Consider the following 14,280-nt stretch of genomic DNA (forward strand, 5'->3'; position numbering starts at 1 on the left):
TTTGTTTTTTCAGTATGGGGGATTTTCAGCAGTATGATCAAGACTTTTACCAGTCTGGCTACTATATTGATGGCCAAGGACAGGAGCTATACGACTATGACTCAGCGTATTCCAGCCCGGATTACCAGGATGTGTAAGAAAGCCTCATCACACCTGTATACCTGACATGCCATTGGCTGAAGACAATTTCAATCATGCAAATTACAACATCACCAATGATACATTTCATTGGAATATACTGAATCCTTTCAAACCAGGGAGTATTTCACAAAGTGGAGTTTCTGTCCAACAGGAGAATAACTTAGGATCGTTTTTATTAGAGAGTTGCCGACATACATTAGCCACTTAACTGAGAACTGTTGCTTTGTGGAATACCCTCTGAATGGTTTTGTTTTTGGATTGGATTGATCTGACAAAGGCATGTTTGTGATTTTCTACAAAAACTCTGGTTGCAGTGATGGCTCAGCACAACTGACAGAGCACTACGCCCCTCAGATGGACACGCCCTACACAGGACAAGTGTTCCAGCCAGCGGCTCCATCTGGGTCACCAGCATACACAGACTCTTTTGAGGAAGAGCCCCCGCTGCTGGAGGGTAAAACAAAAAATCTGGAAGCTCCAGACGATCCAGACTGTGCTGATTATCAGTAGAGTAACACCATTCGGTGCACACCATGAAGATTTTGATTAATAAATCAGTCCATAGAGATAACATAGCAAAGACATAAGGATTTTAAAAAAAAAAGGCCTGTTTGTGTGTATTTCTGTAGAGTTAGGAATTAACTTCGACCACATCTGGCAGAAGACTCTGACGGTGCTAAACCCGCTGAAACCAGCAGATGGCAGTATCATGAATGAGACAGATTTAACTGGACCTATTCTTTTCTGTATTGCCCTGGGAGCCACACTGCTTATGGTACAAATGCTGTACACAAACCTTTTCAACTCAAACTCTTTCCCTAGGCTATGCACAAATCATACATATTACCTGCTCTGGGTTTGTGATCCAATGCTTTTCGTCTAAATAGTGCTTCTTATCACTTCCTGCGCCAGTCTTATAGTGTACCTCCTCTCATAGTATTTAACTCTATCATACAACTTCCTCGCCTCAGTGTTAATGTATGTTTATGTGTAATCTTTCTGCAGGCAGGTAAAGCCCACTTTGGGTATGTGTATGGTATCAGCGCTCTGGGCTGTGTAGGGATGTACTGTCTGCTGAATCTGATGAGTTCATACAGCGTCTCCTGCGGATGTGTGGCCAGTGTCCTGGGTTACTGCCTGCTGCCCATGGTGGCTCTCTCTGCTTTTGCTGTAATCTACTCCTTACAGTAAGCACTCGCAACCATGTTGCTCTTCATCACCCATCCTCTCAAGCAGGTCTAACTGCAGACCCGCAGTACTACACGACACGCCCGCTGCGTGACACGCCCACTGTGGTTAGGGGTTAAGCAAAACATGGGGTATCCTCAGGGGGTGTGTCATGCACTGAAGTGGGTGTGTCATGTAGTTTGCGAAGCTGCAGCTAGACCTTTCTCCATCCTCTGACTAGGAATATCCACAACTATACTACCCATAATCCTCTACACTCTCAATTTAGTACTCAATCACTGTACTGCATGTAACTGAGAGGATAGCCAGTGGTTAGCATTTTTCTCAGTACCCAAAATTACACTAATCATTATTTTCTACTCCCTAAAGTGTACATAATTTTGTAAGAAACTAATTTCAGTTTCCCAACTTCAGTCCCTAGTCCAATTCTTTATGTAATCAGGCGCTAATACAACAAATTCTGTGAAAGAGGGGCTTGGCATTTGGCAGGCGTGTTGCATTTTAGGTATTAATACTAGAGTAATTAATACTATTGAAATACTAAGAAATGAGATTACGTGTGTCTTTAACGAAAGAAATTAGGAAACACTGGGAAATACTTTCAACGGTGCATTAGTGATATTACCAGTTTTCATCTGTGGCCTAGAAGCGGTGTCTCAAAACAGCTGTTTCAGTATTCTGTTATCCATTCCTGTCGCATTTACAACACTGCTTATGTGTCACTTGTGTTTTGACCCAGGGGATTGCTGGGGACCCTGCTGGCCTTGTGTGTGATTTGCTGGTGCAGCCTATCGGCCTCTAAGATCTTCACCTCCACGCTGGACATGGGAGGACAGCAGCTGCTGGTAGCTTATCCATGTGCCCTGCTCTATGGAGTGTTTGCTTTGCTCACTGTTTTCTGATCATCCAAGCAAAGAAGTTCACTAAACGCCACAAATCACAAAGTATGCATTCTCAGCCGGGATACTTGTTGCGATGCCAAATGACTACAGATATACAGTTGTTACTGCTGTTTGCTACATTTTTCTTAAATCCAACATGTCAATTTTTTTTAAGAATTAAAGAGAACTTTTTTTCACAGTTCTGTATGTCATGCTGTGTCAATTAGTCTTGAACTAAGCAATCATATCACCAGTCGGTAAGGTTTGCTTGCTTTATTAGCAGAATACTAGTTGTCTTTCATAACATGTTCTTCCTGTTGTCTTAGGAAATGAAGGTAAAATATACATGATAAAAATGAATGAATGGACAATTGGGCTCAGACCATGTAATTTAGTGGTATTTGTACTATCATGATATCACCTTTTGCAGGATGATGTGCTGATTGTGCTCGTCATTTAAAGGAATTACGACTTTGTGTACATTCTCTTACAGTTGGTATTTTACATTAAAAAATTACATTTGAACTTTTTCACGCACAAATCCCATGAGCCTTTGCTTTCAAAGCTGCATTGGACAGTATTGTGATAATGTTGAGCTGCTTAGATGTACAAGTGGGCTCTGAGTTAAAGAGCTGATGTACTTTAATCATGCAAGAAATGAAAACAATATAATTACAAATACTAAATCAGTGATTGTTTTGCTGCATCCATAATCTAACTATCCATGTGATAATTTATTAACTTTATTTAGCCAGTGCTCTTACTCAGAGAGACAGCCATGCTTGAATGAGCTGAAAAAGTTAAGGAACCACAGAGAAACTCCCCCAGAAACACAGGATGATACTTCTAAAAGACTGACACTTAGATTCCTGGGTGGAATTTTTAACCCTCGAATTCACATCGCACCAATAAGCTTAGACTGACAGATCGCTGAAACTTTTTTGCAGGAAGATGTCTGTTCTCGTTGCCATTGTCGAATAGCATTGCTCATGTCAGACTGCAGGAGAAACATTTAACCTTCACTTTAACCACAATCTAAAGCCAGACATCTCCTCAAAACAAACAGCAGATATGTGAGATAACCTTGGCAACAGGGTTCACTCACACACACACACACACACACACACACACACACACACACACAGTCTCTATAATCACACTGAATAATGCAGAGGAAACTGAGCTGTCTGACCCTCTGATCTTTTCAATAATTCATCACACATGTGGAGACTGTCACTCTTGGTGTACGTATGTATGAAAAACCTATTAAAATGGTGTTGAATTCCTTGTATAGAGTGACTTTAAAAAATGGAAGCAAAATGTAAAACCCCATTACTGTGTATAATTTTAACTTTACATCGGACAAACCGCTGTGTGCTCACCTGGTCCTCTGGGCTGATAAAAAGTACACACCTGGTCCTCTGGGTGGTGTGTTGTTTTCCCATCACACTTTCTCTCCCATATTTTCAAAGAGGTGAAAGTTTGGTCACCCAGAACCCAGAAAAAAAAATCTTTGCACAAAGACCAAAACTCTCCAAACACTTTGAATTTGGGTCTCAAATGTATATTTTTTAAAAAGTGAGGGTAAAAACAATTACAGGTTTACGTGGACAGACATCTCAAAACTTGGAGTGTAAATTTCACACCATTGAGTCAGTGACTATACAAAATATACTCCACTGTACAAAGAATTACACAGTAATACAGCTAAACACTACATTAATTTCACAATCATATGCCACTAGTCTCTGTAACAATTCCATCAAAAATGTTACATAGGAAAATTCGTTATAAAATATTACCAAAAACTACATACTGTAATGTTCTATGCACAACAGCTGAAACGCCATTCAAAATTGATGCCCTTGGCCTCCACTTGTCACTGTATACATTGTCCACGTCAGTTCAGTGCCTTTAAACTATGTCCACTGACCCATCTGTGACTCCAGAGCTGTCCGAGCAAGCTGTCCTGCAGTCTGAAGGTGTCCTCTGCAATCTGAGCTTCATGGTCTCTTAGACTTGTTCGTATGCAAAGAGCCCTTTAAGAAAGGTTAAGGAAAATGATCACCATTTCATTTTGAATGCATTAAGATCATCATTAAGACACACTGTCGTTGTCGCTTTTGACCATGCATGAAACTTCTTTCTTTCGTAAGTATACATCGCTTGCTGTAGATTTCATCAGAACCATAAGAGACTGTGGTCAGAATGCAAACCAAAGTTAGATTTATCGTTCTGTACAAAGGTGTGAAAGTCGGATGAAGTCATTGCTACGGTCATAGTTAAGGACAGCTGTAACATCAATGCTGGGGATTATTGTCCAGGGTTGTTGCAAATTGGGGTACAATTTATGCACCTCTGCAACAATCGTTAAATCTGTAACACTGTAATCATATAATTTTAGTGGAGATGGTCCAGTGTTATAATGATTATTGTTGCAAATCGATTACTGAATTCCCATCTAATTCTACTGATTGGTTTTTATAAAAGTCAGTTTGCTGCAGTGCTGGTAAACCCAACAGGTCACCGACCAGTTTGTGGTTTTGGCCATAAATTCCTGTGCCCAAAGGTAGATAGCATCGCTAATCTCAGACAACTGACTTACCCCATACATTTTGGAAAGATTGTTGAAGAGCACTTGTCCGGCACTCACTTTGTCCCTCACGCCGCGCACCGTTCCATTTTTACTGAAAATGTTAATGCGCTTACCGCTGAAGAGTTGTTCCTTAGCAATGCTGGCATACATGAGTAGGTCGTCTGGCTCGCTGCCACTGTCGTCCGGTTCGGAGCTCGGAAGGCCGTTTAAGTGGCCATTGGCTTCACTAAGCACTGGCGAACTGGCGCGCTCGGGATCAGGGCTCCCGGTCGTCGTGTCAGAGTCGACCGAGTCCTCAACTACAGTTTCTCTGAAGACCTCTGTGAGGACTCGGCCACTATGAGCTGACGCCACGCGAAATCGGACTGTCCTGCACCTCTCTGGCATGTCCTGCTCGTGTCTTAAAGTCTCCCGCTCCATCGCTTTACCATCTACATGATTGTTCGTGGATAATCTCTCACCTATCGAAGCTCTACAAAAAACCTCACGGGTCTTTGGTGTACGCTGTACAGAGAGCCAGGATGGGGTGACAGCCTGACATCGGGCCTCTTAATATTGAATGAGCTCGATCCATGGAAACAGTTAAAAACAGAATGACTAGGAAACACAGCCCTGATAAATAAAACATCATATCCAATTTTGGTACACCTTTTAAATACAGACTACTGATATATGGTTTCGAGGTGTCAACAGTTCAATGTACACGTGCACGTTTGCAGTCTGCCTAGTTATATAATATGTCTCTTCCAGTTTAAACTTAAATTGAGGGTGCCTTTCATTTCGTGTATTACTGTGAATAATGACTTTTTCAGAAGCGCTAAAAGTATCCCCGTTCCTTTGACCTTGGCTTTGTTACGAATTAGACAATCTTTCACTGCCTGTTTACACATTGTGAATCATCTAACAGCCTTGGCAACTTCCATGGAACTATTTCTAAATAACACCACTGTTCTTCGCTGCACAAGGGGTAACAATTAATTCAAAACAAATGGACATAAGCAAGAGAGCGTGTGAATTTTCATCTGCATCTGTTCAGAGCAGTCACTGGCTTTGCATGCAAGGAAACTGTGGCAAGGTGAAAGTAGGGTTTAAATATGTTTCAGTATCTTTCTTCCTTATCAAGAATCATGTAGATTAATAATGTTCTGTATCATACATCTGAAACACCTTAGTACATGATCAAGAATGTGGCTTAATATATAATTTATATAGGCTTAATATATAGACAACGATTTAAAAAGTGGTTGCAACGGTGGGGTTGAAATGAACTTAAGACAGTTTATAGAGATTATACATTTAAGAGGATGTGGTCAGCAAAAGAGAGTTATGTTGTAATTAGGACACCCAGTAAAGTGTACTATTCACTATGGTGCAGCCACCTACAGAAATCAGCACCTTCGTTACACGTTGAAAGCCTATGACGAAATGATCCTGTTATCGCCACTCCAGCCCAGTTGGCGGCGACATGGGCTTTTAATTTAAATGGCGTTCATATTTATACCGAAGAAGAAAACCGGATAAACATTGGAGGAGCTCGTATTGGTAATTTAATGAACGGAATCGTTACTAACAACACACAAATCTACAATAATCCTCTGTCATTCGTCGTAGACTGTATTATTTTGGACAGGACGTGGCATTTCACTAGAGGGTTATTCCTCAGAAGCCCAGATATAATCATTTGACATCTGTCAAAACTCCACAGGCGCACAATTGGACAGCCCTTAACAGCATGTTTACAAAAGTTGTCCGATTAACTTGTCGCGTGTGAAATACGTTTTTGAAAGACACGAACAAAATTACTCATCTGACTGTTTTAGGTGAAGTAGTAAATGTTTGACAAGATGTATTGCTACACTAGATGTATTACTCGTGCACTAGAATTAGTGTTTTATAGTTCAAGCGCTTATTTGCTGTTTCAGCGCTTTTCTAACTACTCATAACGTGGGCGTAGAATTTCCAGAATTTCCTAACACATTTCACTCTAATTGGATCCATTGCCCTAAAATAGCAATGTAAATATTTGGTGGTTTTAATAAAGCTTTATTGTACGTAGCTTACTTGCTGTGGCGCATAGGTTAAGATGCCAGCATGAGCCATAATGTCGGCACAAGTGGAGCATGGTGCGGGGTGCCTGCTGTAGTGCTGTGCCTGGCTGCGTTACTATGTTCCAACCTTCTTCTATACCTCTACCTGGAATCCCTAAACCTGGGCACCAGCTATCCCTCAAGACACGCGCACACACACTGCCCTCCTGGCCACTTCAAAGTTGGAACCATGACCACCTGTACCCCCTGGCTAGAGTGCCCAGATATACGAGCTGATGTACGACGCCTGAAACTGATTGGTCGAGGAGCAGTAAAGCAGGTGAGATATGTGGTGGAAAATTAAATGTTGATTTCTTTCTTGTTCTTTATTGTTTGTGTATTTGTATAGAATGTTTATCTTTCCAGTCCGCGTCTCACCGGACAGTTCAGTGTTTTATTGCAGTATTTCATTTTTATCTGTTGCAGGTGTACCTGGCAGAGTGGCGTGGTCAGAAGGTAGCTCTGTCTGTCTTGTCATCAGAGAAGTATAAGGATGACTTTCTGCACTGTGTTTCCATGCTGCGCTCCTTGCAGAGTGCCCGTGTGGTGACGTTTGTTGGAGTGTGTGAGGAGGATGACATGTTTGTGACTGAATACCATCCTCTGGGCTCGGCACTGGCACTCGACAAGACGTTGGCGCAGGAACGATACCGCAGCCAAGACTCCTGGAACACACGGCTGAGGCTGGCACTCGACTATGTCGCTTTCCTGGCATTTCTTCATGCCAGTCCAGTGGGCACACGTGTCATGTGCGATTCCAATGACTTAAACAAAACACTCAGCCAGTTTCTCCTAACTGCTGACTTGCGACTCTTGGCCAATGACCTAGATGCCCTACCAAAAGTGGTCCGTGGGAGCGAGGGGGTTAAGTGTGGCCCGCGGAGGTTGACTGGTGATTTTGTGGCTCCGGAACAGCTGTGGCCTTATGGTGAGGACATGCCTTTCTCTGATGAACTCATGCCAGGCTACGATGAGAAAACAGACATCTGGAAGATTCCGGATGTGACACGTTTCCTACTGGGACACGTTCCAGGAAGTGATGTCATCCACTTCCACCTGTTCCAGATCCATGCAGAGTGCAAGAAACAAGATCCTCATCTTCGACCATCAGCCCTGGAGGTTTTGAGTGTGTATCGCTTGGTCTACGACAGTATGAAGGAGAGCCACACTGAGAGAATCAGAGACATGCTGTAGGGAGCTAGTCTAAATGAATGACTTCTTATTTAGTTAGTCTGAGAAAATGGATACAGTGAATACAGTGAGAATGATTTCTTGTTTCCATAAAAACTCTATAAAGATGTGTCAGTATCAGTAAAATATTCCCTGAAGTTTTCAGGCAGAGACTGCAACATGTCATTGCAAAGTATCCGAGATTCAGCCCATGAAATGAATTACTGCTGATAAGGGTATCTAGCTTAAGAGAGAGTGAGACAAAATCAAAGTATACCAAATGAACACAATAAAATCAGTTTGATGTAAGTGTGGTACGTGTGTTTTTCTTTACTTACTCTAAGAATTGTTTGCTATACACTGAGTTCAGATGGTTTGAACTGTTAATTCACATGAATAAAATGGTTAAACACAATATATACAGTAACAGTAGTATATAAGACCCTAAATTCTAAATGCTAGATACCCCTTTCCTTTCAGCTCAGCACGATTCGCTACATTTACTGATTGATTTTATGTTGATGTATGAAATATGGGAATACGTGAGACATGTTATAAAACTATACACAACGCCCGTCACTTGAAAGTTATGCTACCTTTGTAACTGAACGCTAGAGAGCAGTGCCATGGAGCATTTTGCTTCTGGTAGAACTGAACCTTTTACTCTGATCTAAGTGCAGCTCCACCGCTCATATCTTCACCTAACACACTACAAAAGAACATACAAACCTGACATGGAACCCGGGTTTTTAGGTAAGTCCCGCCTCCACGGCCAGGAAAAGGAAATACGTAAACTGTTGGCTCTGTATTCGCTGTTATGGAGAACCCAAGCTGTGGTTGAGCTCAGCCGGACTGTCCGTCCTGAGTTGAGGTCCCGAACCCATCAGTACCAAGGGAGGGACGGGTGCATGAGTCGGGGGAAAAGGGGCCTCTGCCTCTCCATCCTGTAGTGGAAAACGGGGCCGTCAACATTAACGCCACAATGAGCTCGGAGCAACCGAGCGATAACAACCACCCTGAAGAGTCACAGGCTAGCCGCATCCGCGAGTTTGAAGAACTGTTTGAAGAGGAAGAGAGTGATGAAGAGGAGGACAAGGAGCAGTCCAGACAGTCTTCCCCGGACAGTAGTCGCGAGAGTACCCGGTTACAGGGTAGCTCGAGACCCAAGTCAGCGGCAGAAGGCTCGTCAAGAAGCGCATTCTCCGTGTTGGGTGTGTGTGACTCTCTCTTCTCCTGGATATGGAACCGAACTGTCCGCAGAGGCCCGTTCGTTGATCCGGCCCGAGATAACTTCCGTACAATGACGCGCCTATATTCATCAATGAGCCCAGCGGCAGATTCTGTTAACCTGAGTACACAGACCCACGGCGCTGTCTTTAACCTCGAGTACTCACCAGACGGGTAAGTTAGGCACAGCAGCGGCAAAGACGACGAATCCTATATTAACCCTTTCCTAGGCGCACTTATGCTCTCTGAAATATTCCCATGAGGGTGCAACCTTTAAAACCATGTTTTAACGATCGACTTGTCAAACAAAGCTGTGTTATCAAATAGAGATATCTGATCGACATTTATGACCGCTCACCCGTGCTGCAGGTCGGTGCTAACGGTGGCTTGTGAGCAGACTGAGGTGCTGTTGTTTGACCCCGTTTCCTCCAAGCACATCAAAACCTTGGTAGAGGCACACGAGGATTGCGTCAACAACATCAGGTACTGTAATGCACGAATTGGGTCAACGCACTAACGCACACCTACAATGTCAACATTACCAGGTTCACAAATACTCAATTCATGACTATATAAAGTACATCATCATTGGCTTGCACACATAAAGATAATCTCTAAACATCATTATGTGTTTGGACATACTGGCTATTAATTATGTTTCCACTGGAATTATATAGACTGCTGTAAGTACATGGCCACCCTGTCGAGATACTCCTTTAACAGCGTTAGTCACATGTGCATACACACACACACACACATGTACACCTTGTCAAAGAACAGAAAAGAGCAAGATGAGTCTAAGACTTGCATTAGTGTCCATGTTTCTGTTCCAACAGGTTTCTGGATAACCGGCTGTTTGCTACCTGCTCCGATGATACCACAATTGCATTATGGGACTTGCGGAAGCTCAACTCGAAAGTGTGTTCACTGCATGGCCATGCCAGCTGGGTGAAGAACATTGAGTACGACACACACACACGTCTGCTCGTCACCTCTGGCTTTGATGGCAATGTCATCACATGGGACACCAACAGGTGTGTGTGTGTGTGTGTTTGTGTTTAGACTTGTATTAGTCTTTTAGGCCTTTGTTTTTACTGTCTCTCATTTGTGTGGCTGTAATATTCTAACTAATGTGTCTTTGTGTGTTTTCTCATGTAGGTTCACAGAAGACGGCTGTCCTCATAAAAAGTTCTTCCACACACGGTATCTAATGCGGATGCGTTTGACCCCAGACTGTAGTAAGATGTTGATCTCCACCTCCTCTGGTTACCTGCTCATCCTACACGACCTTGATCTGACCCAGAGCCTAGAAGTCGGCAGCTATCGCATTTTACGAACTCGCAGAAATCCGTTAAACACAGGTATTATGCACGTTTGCACATATGACCTGAGGTGTTTCATGGAAAATTTATGCTGTCTCTTTCTGATTCTTTTAAACCCTCAGCATTTGAGATTAAATTTAGGACTTCATCTACGCATCACACCGTCAAAAAGATCTCCAATTACATTCATTTAGAATGATTTCCAACAATATATATGCGTTCTTTTTCATGTCGTTTGCTGCCTCACTACAGCTGACGCTAAATCTGGTTCATGTAAGGCCTGTGTTTAGAAGCGTTTCATGCTTAAAAGTGTTAATTCATAATTTTTTTGACTCTTCTGTTTCAGAGGGTTCTTCATCTGGGTCCAGGTCTACAGCATCTCGCCAAGGAAGCGATACTAAACTGCACCCCCACAGAGAAGGTGACCACAATTTTAACTAAAAGCACTGATTTTGTTAAAGTTTTTTTTTTTGTGGCGTTCTGTGTCTGTTGTGCTATAGTGGTTCTAGTGGGATAATGACTGTGGTGCTTTTCAGAGGTTTAACCCTTGTGTTCTGTTCTGTTGTGTTTTGTTGTGTTGTGTTTTGTCATGGCTCAGGTTTGTCTCCCAGGAACAGCCTGGAGGTATTGACCCCAGAGATCCCCGGCGAGAGAGACCGTGGGAACTGCATCACCTCCCTGCAACTGCATCCTAAAGGCTGGGCCACGCTGCTCCGTTGTTCTAGCAACATGGATGACCAGGAGGTCAGACATTTGACCCTTCACCTTTGACCCTCAGTACAGACAAGCGCTTAACCTCCCCGTAACAGGAAGAATGCAGTTTTCTGAGCAAAGCAGATTTGTTTTAGATTCAGTTCTGTTCACATCCAATACAAGGACATATACTCACTCCCTCCCTCCCTCACTCACTCACTCAATCTATTCATTTTTCTCTCCATCCCTATTACTCCCCTTTTTTCAGTGGACGTGTGTGTATGAGTTCCAGGAGGGAGCCCCGCCCCGTCCCCCGGTCTCACCGCGCTGCTCCCTGCGGCTCACGCACTACATAGAGGAGGCCAACGTGGGCCGGGGCTACATTAAAGAGCTGTGTTTCAGCCCGGACGGTCGTCTCATCTGCTCGCCTTACGGTTACGGCGTTCGCTTGCTGGCCTTCGACGACCACTGCGCAGAGCTGGCCGACTGCTTGCCCGTACGCACGGCCCTCCTGAGGGAGGTGCGCTCCATCTACTCCCACAGCGACGTGGTGCTCACTTCCAAGTTCTCCCCAACACACTGCCAGCTGGCCTCAGGCTGCCTCAGCGGACGTGTGGCTCTCTACCAGCCACATTTCTAAACACACACACACATACAAACACACACACACACACACACACACAATGGAGTGTGCAGTACACTCTTCCCCAAAGTCTCAGCCGTGATCTATAAGGCTGTGTTCACTTAGTCAGTCCAAATCTGATTTATGTGCATATCCGATTGGAATCCGGTCATATGTAGCAAGTCTGAACAGGCAAAAAACAGGCGTTGGGACAGTGATACCGGCGGTGACGGCCGCGCGAAATAAAGTTGCAAGCCTCCTCCCTCTCTGACGCCGTCTCCTTATTTTTTAAAATAAAATTTGCGCTGCGGCTCCACGTTGCCAGGTTTTAAATAAGCAAGCCCGTTTCATTACCCTCCACTTTAGTTTGTTTATATCAGCTGCTTCTACTTTCAGACACAATGTCATTACCATAGCAACCAATGTGAACAAGACAGAAAATGAGGATAGCCACCCGGACACACACGTCGGAACTGATCACTTGCAATATACACTGCGAACAGTCAATCAGGAAGATCGGATTCTGATCGGATATGCAAAAAATCGGATTTGGACCGACAGTGTGAACCTAGCCTAAAGACCAGCGCGGGCAAGATAGATATCGTGTCGGTTTGGCAGATCTTAATGGTGGACAGTGGGGTTCAGCCGGTCCTTGTGTGTTACGTGTGGGTGTTGCAGCGTGTTATTTGTATGTATAATGTATAGAATCGGTGAGCTTGCGTGTGTGTTGCTGTGTTGGGGTCATCCATTTTCAACTCGGTCAATATACAAAATGAACTGAAATATTCTATCCAAGCAAAAATGAAAAAAAAAAACAAACTGTAAGTGTTTTACAGTTAAATGCTTGACTTTCGGTTCATTCTTTGAACTGATGGAATTGAGTCAATCTCAACTATGGTGTGTGCATATATGTATGTATGTGTGTGTGTGAGTGTGAGTCTTTATATATTTGAGCCAGTTTTAGATGAAATGTTTGTTTGTGTTTGTCCTTCTGACTACATCAGCTCTTAAACTTACATTGCTAGTGAATAGATTGAATTCCAAAAGGAACAGCGTTTAATTGCCACTCAGTATGTGTTTGAGTGAACAAGGAAAAGGAATGTGGCCACATGTTTGATGCTCAGTGTTTCTCCAGATGTTGCTATGGGAGAGTGGAGTTCAACCCTTTTCCGGGCATTACAGCTAGAGACATCTGAGTCCAGAGTGTTGGTGTAGACTACAGCATTCTAATTTCAGCAGTGCACTAACTGCGGACTGTTCTAGAATTTCTTCTTTTTTTTTTTTGTTTTTTTCTATGGGTTCTGTAGTGTGCTTTGTTCATTCTCATTAGCAATGGAGCGTTAAGGATATAATTGTCAAATCAAATTTGGGAGACAAATGTGTTTCACGAAATTAAAGCTTTCTGCGTTTTGCCAAACTCGTTAACTACGTAACAGCATCTGCAGACAGACGGCGTGCGTTTGTTCCTCTGTATCCTCCTAAGGAGCTTGAGTATTCACTGAAGATCTGTTATTTGTTTTCCAGTTTTCATCGTTCGACTTTTTAATGTTTTGATGGACGGATTTGTTCCGTACAATGACACTAACGGAAGTTGGGTTTTGGCAGAGCCCGCAGTCTGGTTTTGTCCCTCCGCGTGCGCACGTGTGTACTGGAAAGACAAGTTCACTGCTAAATGACCCTCCTCTTTTGTCCGAAACAATGACTGACTGTGCTTCCTCTGCACACATGTACTTAAACGGGGCACAGAGAATAAGCACTGAAACCTTAACTCCATGATTCATACTCACAGCTGGTGTTTTTCCACATCTCTGAAACACATACTTTGCCTGATAAGATGAATGCTGCAACTGCCATATTCTGTATGCTTTGAGCAAAAAAAAAAAAAAAAAAGAGAGAAGGAAAAGGATTGTGGGAGATTGAGTTTTGTTACACGCAGCTGAGACTGAAAGAAAAGCACGTTGGACAGCAAAAAACATTCTGAAGTTTTAAGAGAAGAAAAAAGAAGGAAGAACGTCGGCTCAACATCACTGAGACAGGCTGAACTTTTCTTTGATGCTTGTGCCTGTCATGTTTTAAGACAGTGGAGGAAATGTCTTTAAAAAAAAAAGAAAAGAAAATGGTGAATGATTGTACGACTAAAACTTGATCATTATTATGGCCTGCTGTCATTTTGCTCATTCTTAAATAGTCATCATCTTAACCTTACTAAAATGCAGCGGTACACATCGGACAATTAATAAAGTTTAATCTCAGTTTTCAATGAGTGTCAAAAGGAGCTGTCTTTTGCATAGGACGGTTTGTTCCTGTTCTTTTCATGGAGGTGCTATATCAATATATACAGCTTTAGATGGCG

At 43.0% G+C, this 14,280-nt stretch overlaps 4 protein-coding genes across 6 annotated transcripts; 3 read left to right on the forward strand and 1 right to left on the reverse strand.

Moving 5' to 3' along the window:
* The first annotated feature begins 14 nt into the window (after positions 1-14).
* LOC115810809 (protein YIPF7) lies at positions 15-2,231 on the forward strand. Of its 2 annotated transcripts, XM_030772824.1 has the most exons (6): positions 15-133; positions 274-283; positions 481-595; positions 771-916; positions 1,147-1,328; positions 2,069-2,231. In XM_030772824.1, the coding sequence occupies exons 1-6, from the start codon at positions 15-17 to the stop codon at positions 2,229-2,231; spliced, it is 735 nt and encodes a 244-aa protein (XP_030628684.1). The 2 variants fall into 2 exon arrangements, with proteins under 2 accessions (XP_030628684.1, XP_030628683.1); XM_030772823.1 differs by lacking the exon at positions 274-283 and having other exon boundaries at positions 456-595.
* Positions 2,232-3,973: 1,742 nt separating this feature from the next.
* grxcr1b (glutaredoxin and cysteine rich domain containing 1 b) lies at positions 3,974-5,216 on the reverse strand. Its single transcript, XM_030771719.1, has 2 exons — positions 4,816-5,216; positions 3,974-4,249 (listed from the first exon to the last, which is right to left on the reverse strand). The coding sequence occupies exons 1-2, from the start codon at positions 5,191-5,193 to the stop codon at positions 4,214-4,216; spliced, it is 414 nt and encodes a 137-aa protein (XP_030627579.1). The 5' UTR covers positions 5,194-5,216; the 3' UTR covers positions 3,974-4,213.
* On the forward strand, positions 4,955-8,319 carry pomk (protein O-mannose kinase). 2 transcript variants are annotated; one of them, XM_030771718.1, is made up of 3 exons: positions 4,955-4,974; positions 6,921-7,173; positions 7,320-8,319. In XM_030771718.1, exons 1-3 carry the CDS (start codon positions 4,955-4,957, stop codon positions 8,085-8,087), a joined length of 1,041 nt encoding a protein of 346 aa, XP_030627578.1. In that variant the 3' UTR covers positions 8,088-8,319. The 2 variants fall into 2 exon arrangements, with proteins under 2 accessions (XP_030627578.1, XP_030627577.1); XM_030771717.1 differs by lacking the exon at positions 4,955-4,974 and having other exon boundaries at positions 6,353-7,173.
* Positions 8,320-8,906: 587 nt separating this feature from the next.
* wdr32 (WD repeat domain 32) lies at positions 8,907-14,187 on the forward strand. Its single transcript, XM_030771316.1, has 7 exons — positions 8,907-9,464; positions 9,660-9,773; positions 10,127-10,324; positions 10,449-10,651; positions 10,959-11,033; positions 11,211-11,356; positions 11,574-14,187. The coding sequence occupies exons 1-7, from the start codon at positions 9,046-9,048 to the stop codon at positions 11,943-11,945; spliced, it is 1,527 nt and encodes a 508-aa protein (XP_030627176.1). The 5' UTR covers positions 8,907-9,045; the 3' UTR covers positions 11,946-14,187.
* The last annotated feature ends 93 nt before the right edge of the window (positions 14,188-14,280 follow it).

Source organism: Chanos chanos, chromosome 4 (genome assembly GCF_902362185.1).
Source record: "Chanos chanos chromosome 4, fChaCha1.1, whole genome shotgun sequence".
NCBI classification, from domain to species: domain Eukaryota; kingdom Metazoa; phylum Chordata; class Actinopteri; order Gonorynchiformes; family Chanidae; genus Chanos; species Chanos chanos.

Bases quoted from the DNA above. Each gene is read 5' to 3' on its own strand.
- LOC115810809 (XM_030772823.1), top strand. From the start codon at position 15: ATGGGGGATTTTCAGCAGTATGATCAAGACTTTTACCAGTCTGGCTAC. The intron at 134-455 runs GTAAGAAAGCCT...CTCTGGTTGCAG, and splicing joins AGCCCGGATTACCAGGATGT to TGATGGCTCAGCACAACTGA. The intron at 1,329-2,068 runs GTAAGCACTCGC...GTTTTGACCCAG, and splicing joins GCTGTAATCTACTCCTTACA to GGGATTGCTGGGGACCCTGC.
- grxcr1b (XM_030771719.1), bottom strand. From the start codon at position 5,193: ATGCCAGAGAGGTGCAGGACAGTCCGATTTCGCGTGGCGTCAGCTCAT. The intron at 4,250-4,815 runs GTAAGTCAGTTG...CCTTTCTTAAAG, and splicing joins ATCTTTCCAAAATGTATGGG to GGCTCTTTGCATACGAACAA.
- pomk (XM_030771717.1), top strand. From the start codon at position 6,898: ATGAGCCATAATGTCGGCACAAGTGGAGCATGGTGCGGGGTGCCTGCT. The intron at 7,174-7,319 runs GTGAGATATGTG...TATCTGTTGCAG, and splicing joins GTCGAGGAGCAGTAAAGCAG to GTGTACCTGGCAGAGTGGCG.
- wdr32 (XM_030771316.1), top strand. From the start codon at position 9,046: ATGAGCTCGGAGCAACCGAGCGATAACAACCACCCTGAAGAGTCACAG. The intron at 10,325-10,448 runs GTGTGTGTGTGT...TTTCTCATGTAG, and splicing joins ATCACATGGGACACCAACAG to GTTCACAGAAGACGGCTGTC. The intron at 11,357-11,573 runs GTCAGACATTTG...CCCTTTTTTCAG, and splicing joins GCAACATGGATGACCAGGAG to TGGACGTGTGTGTATGAGTT.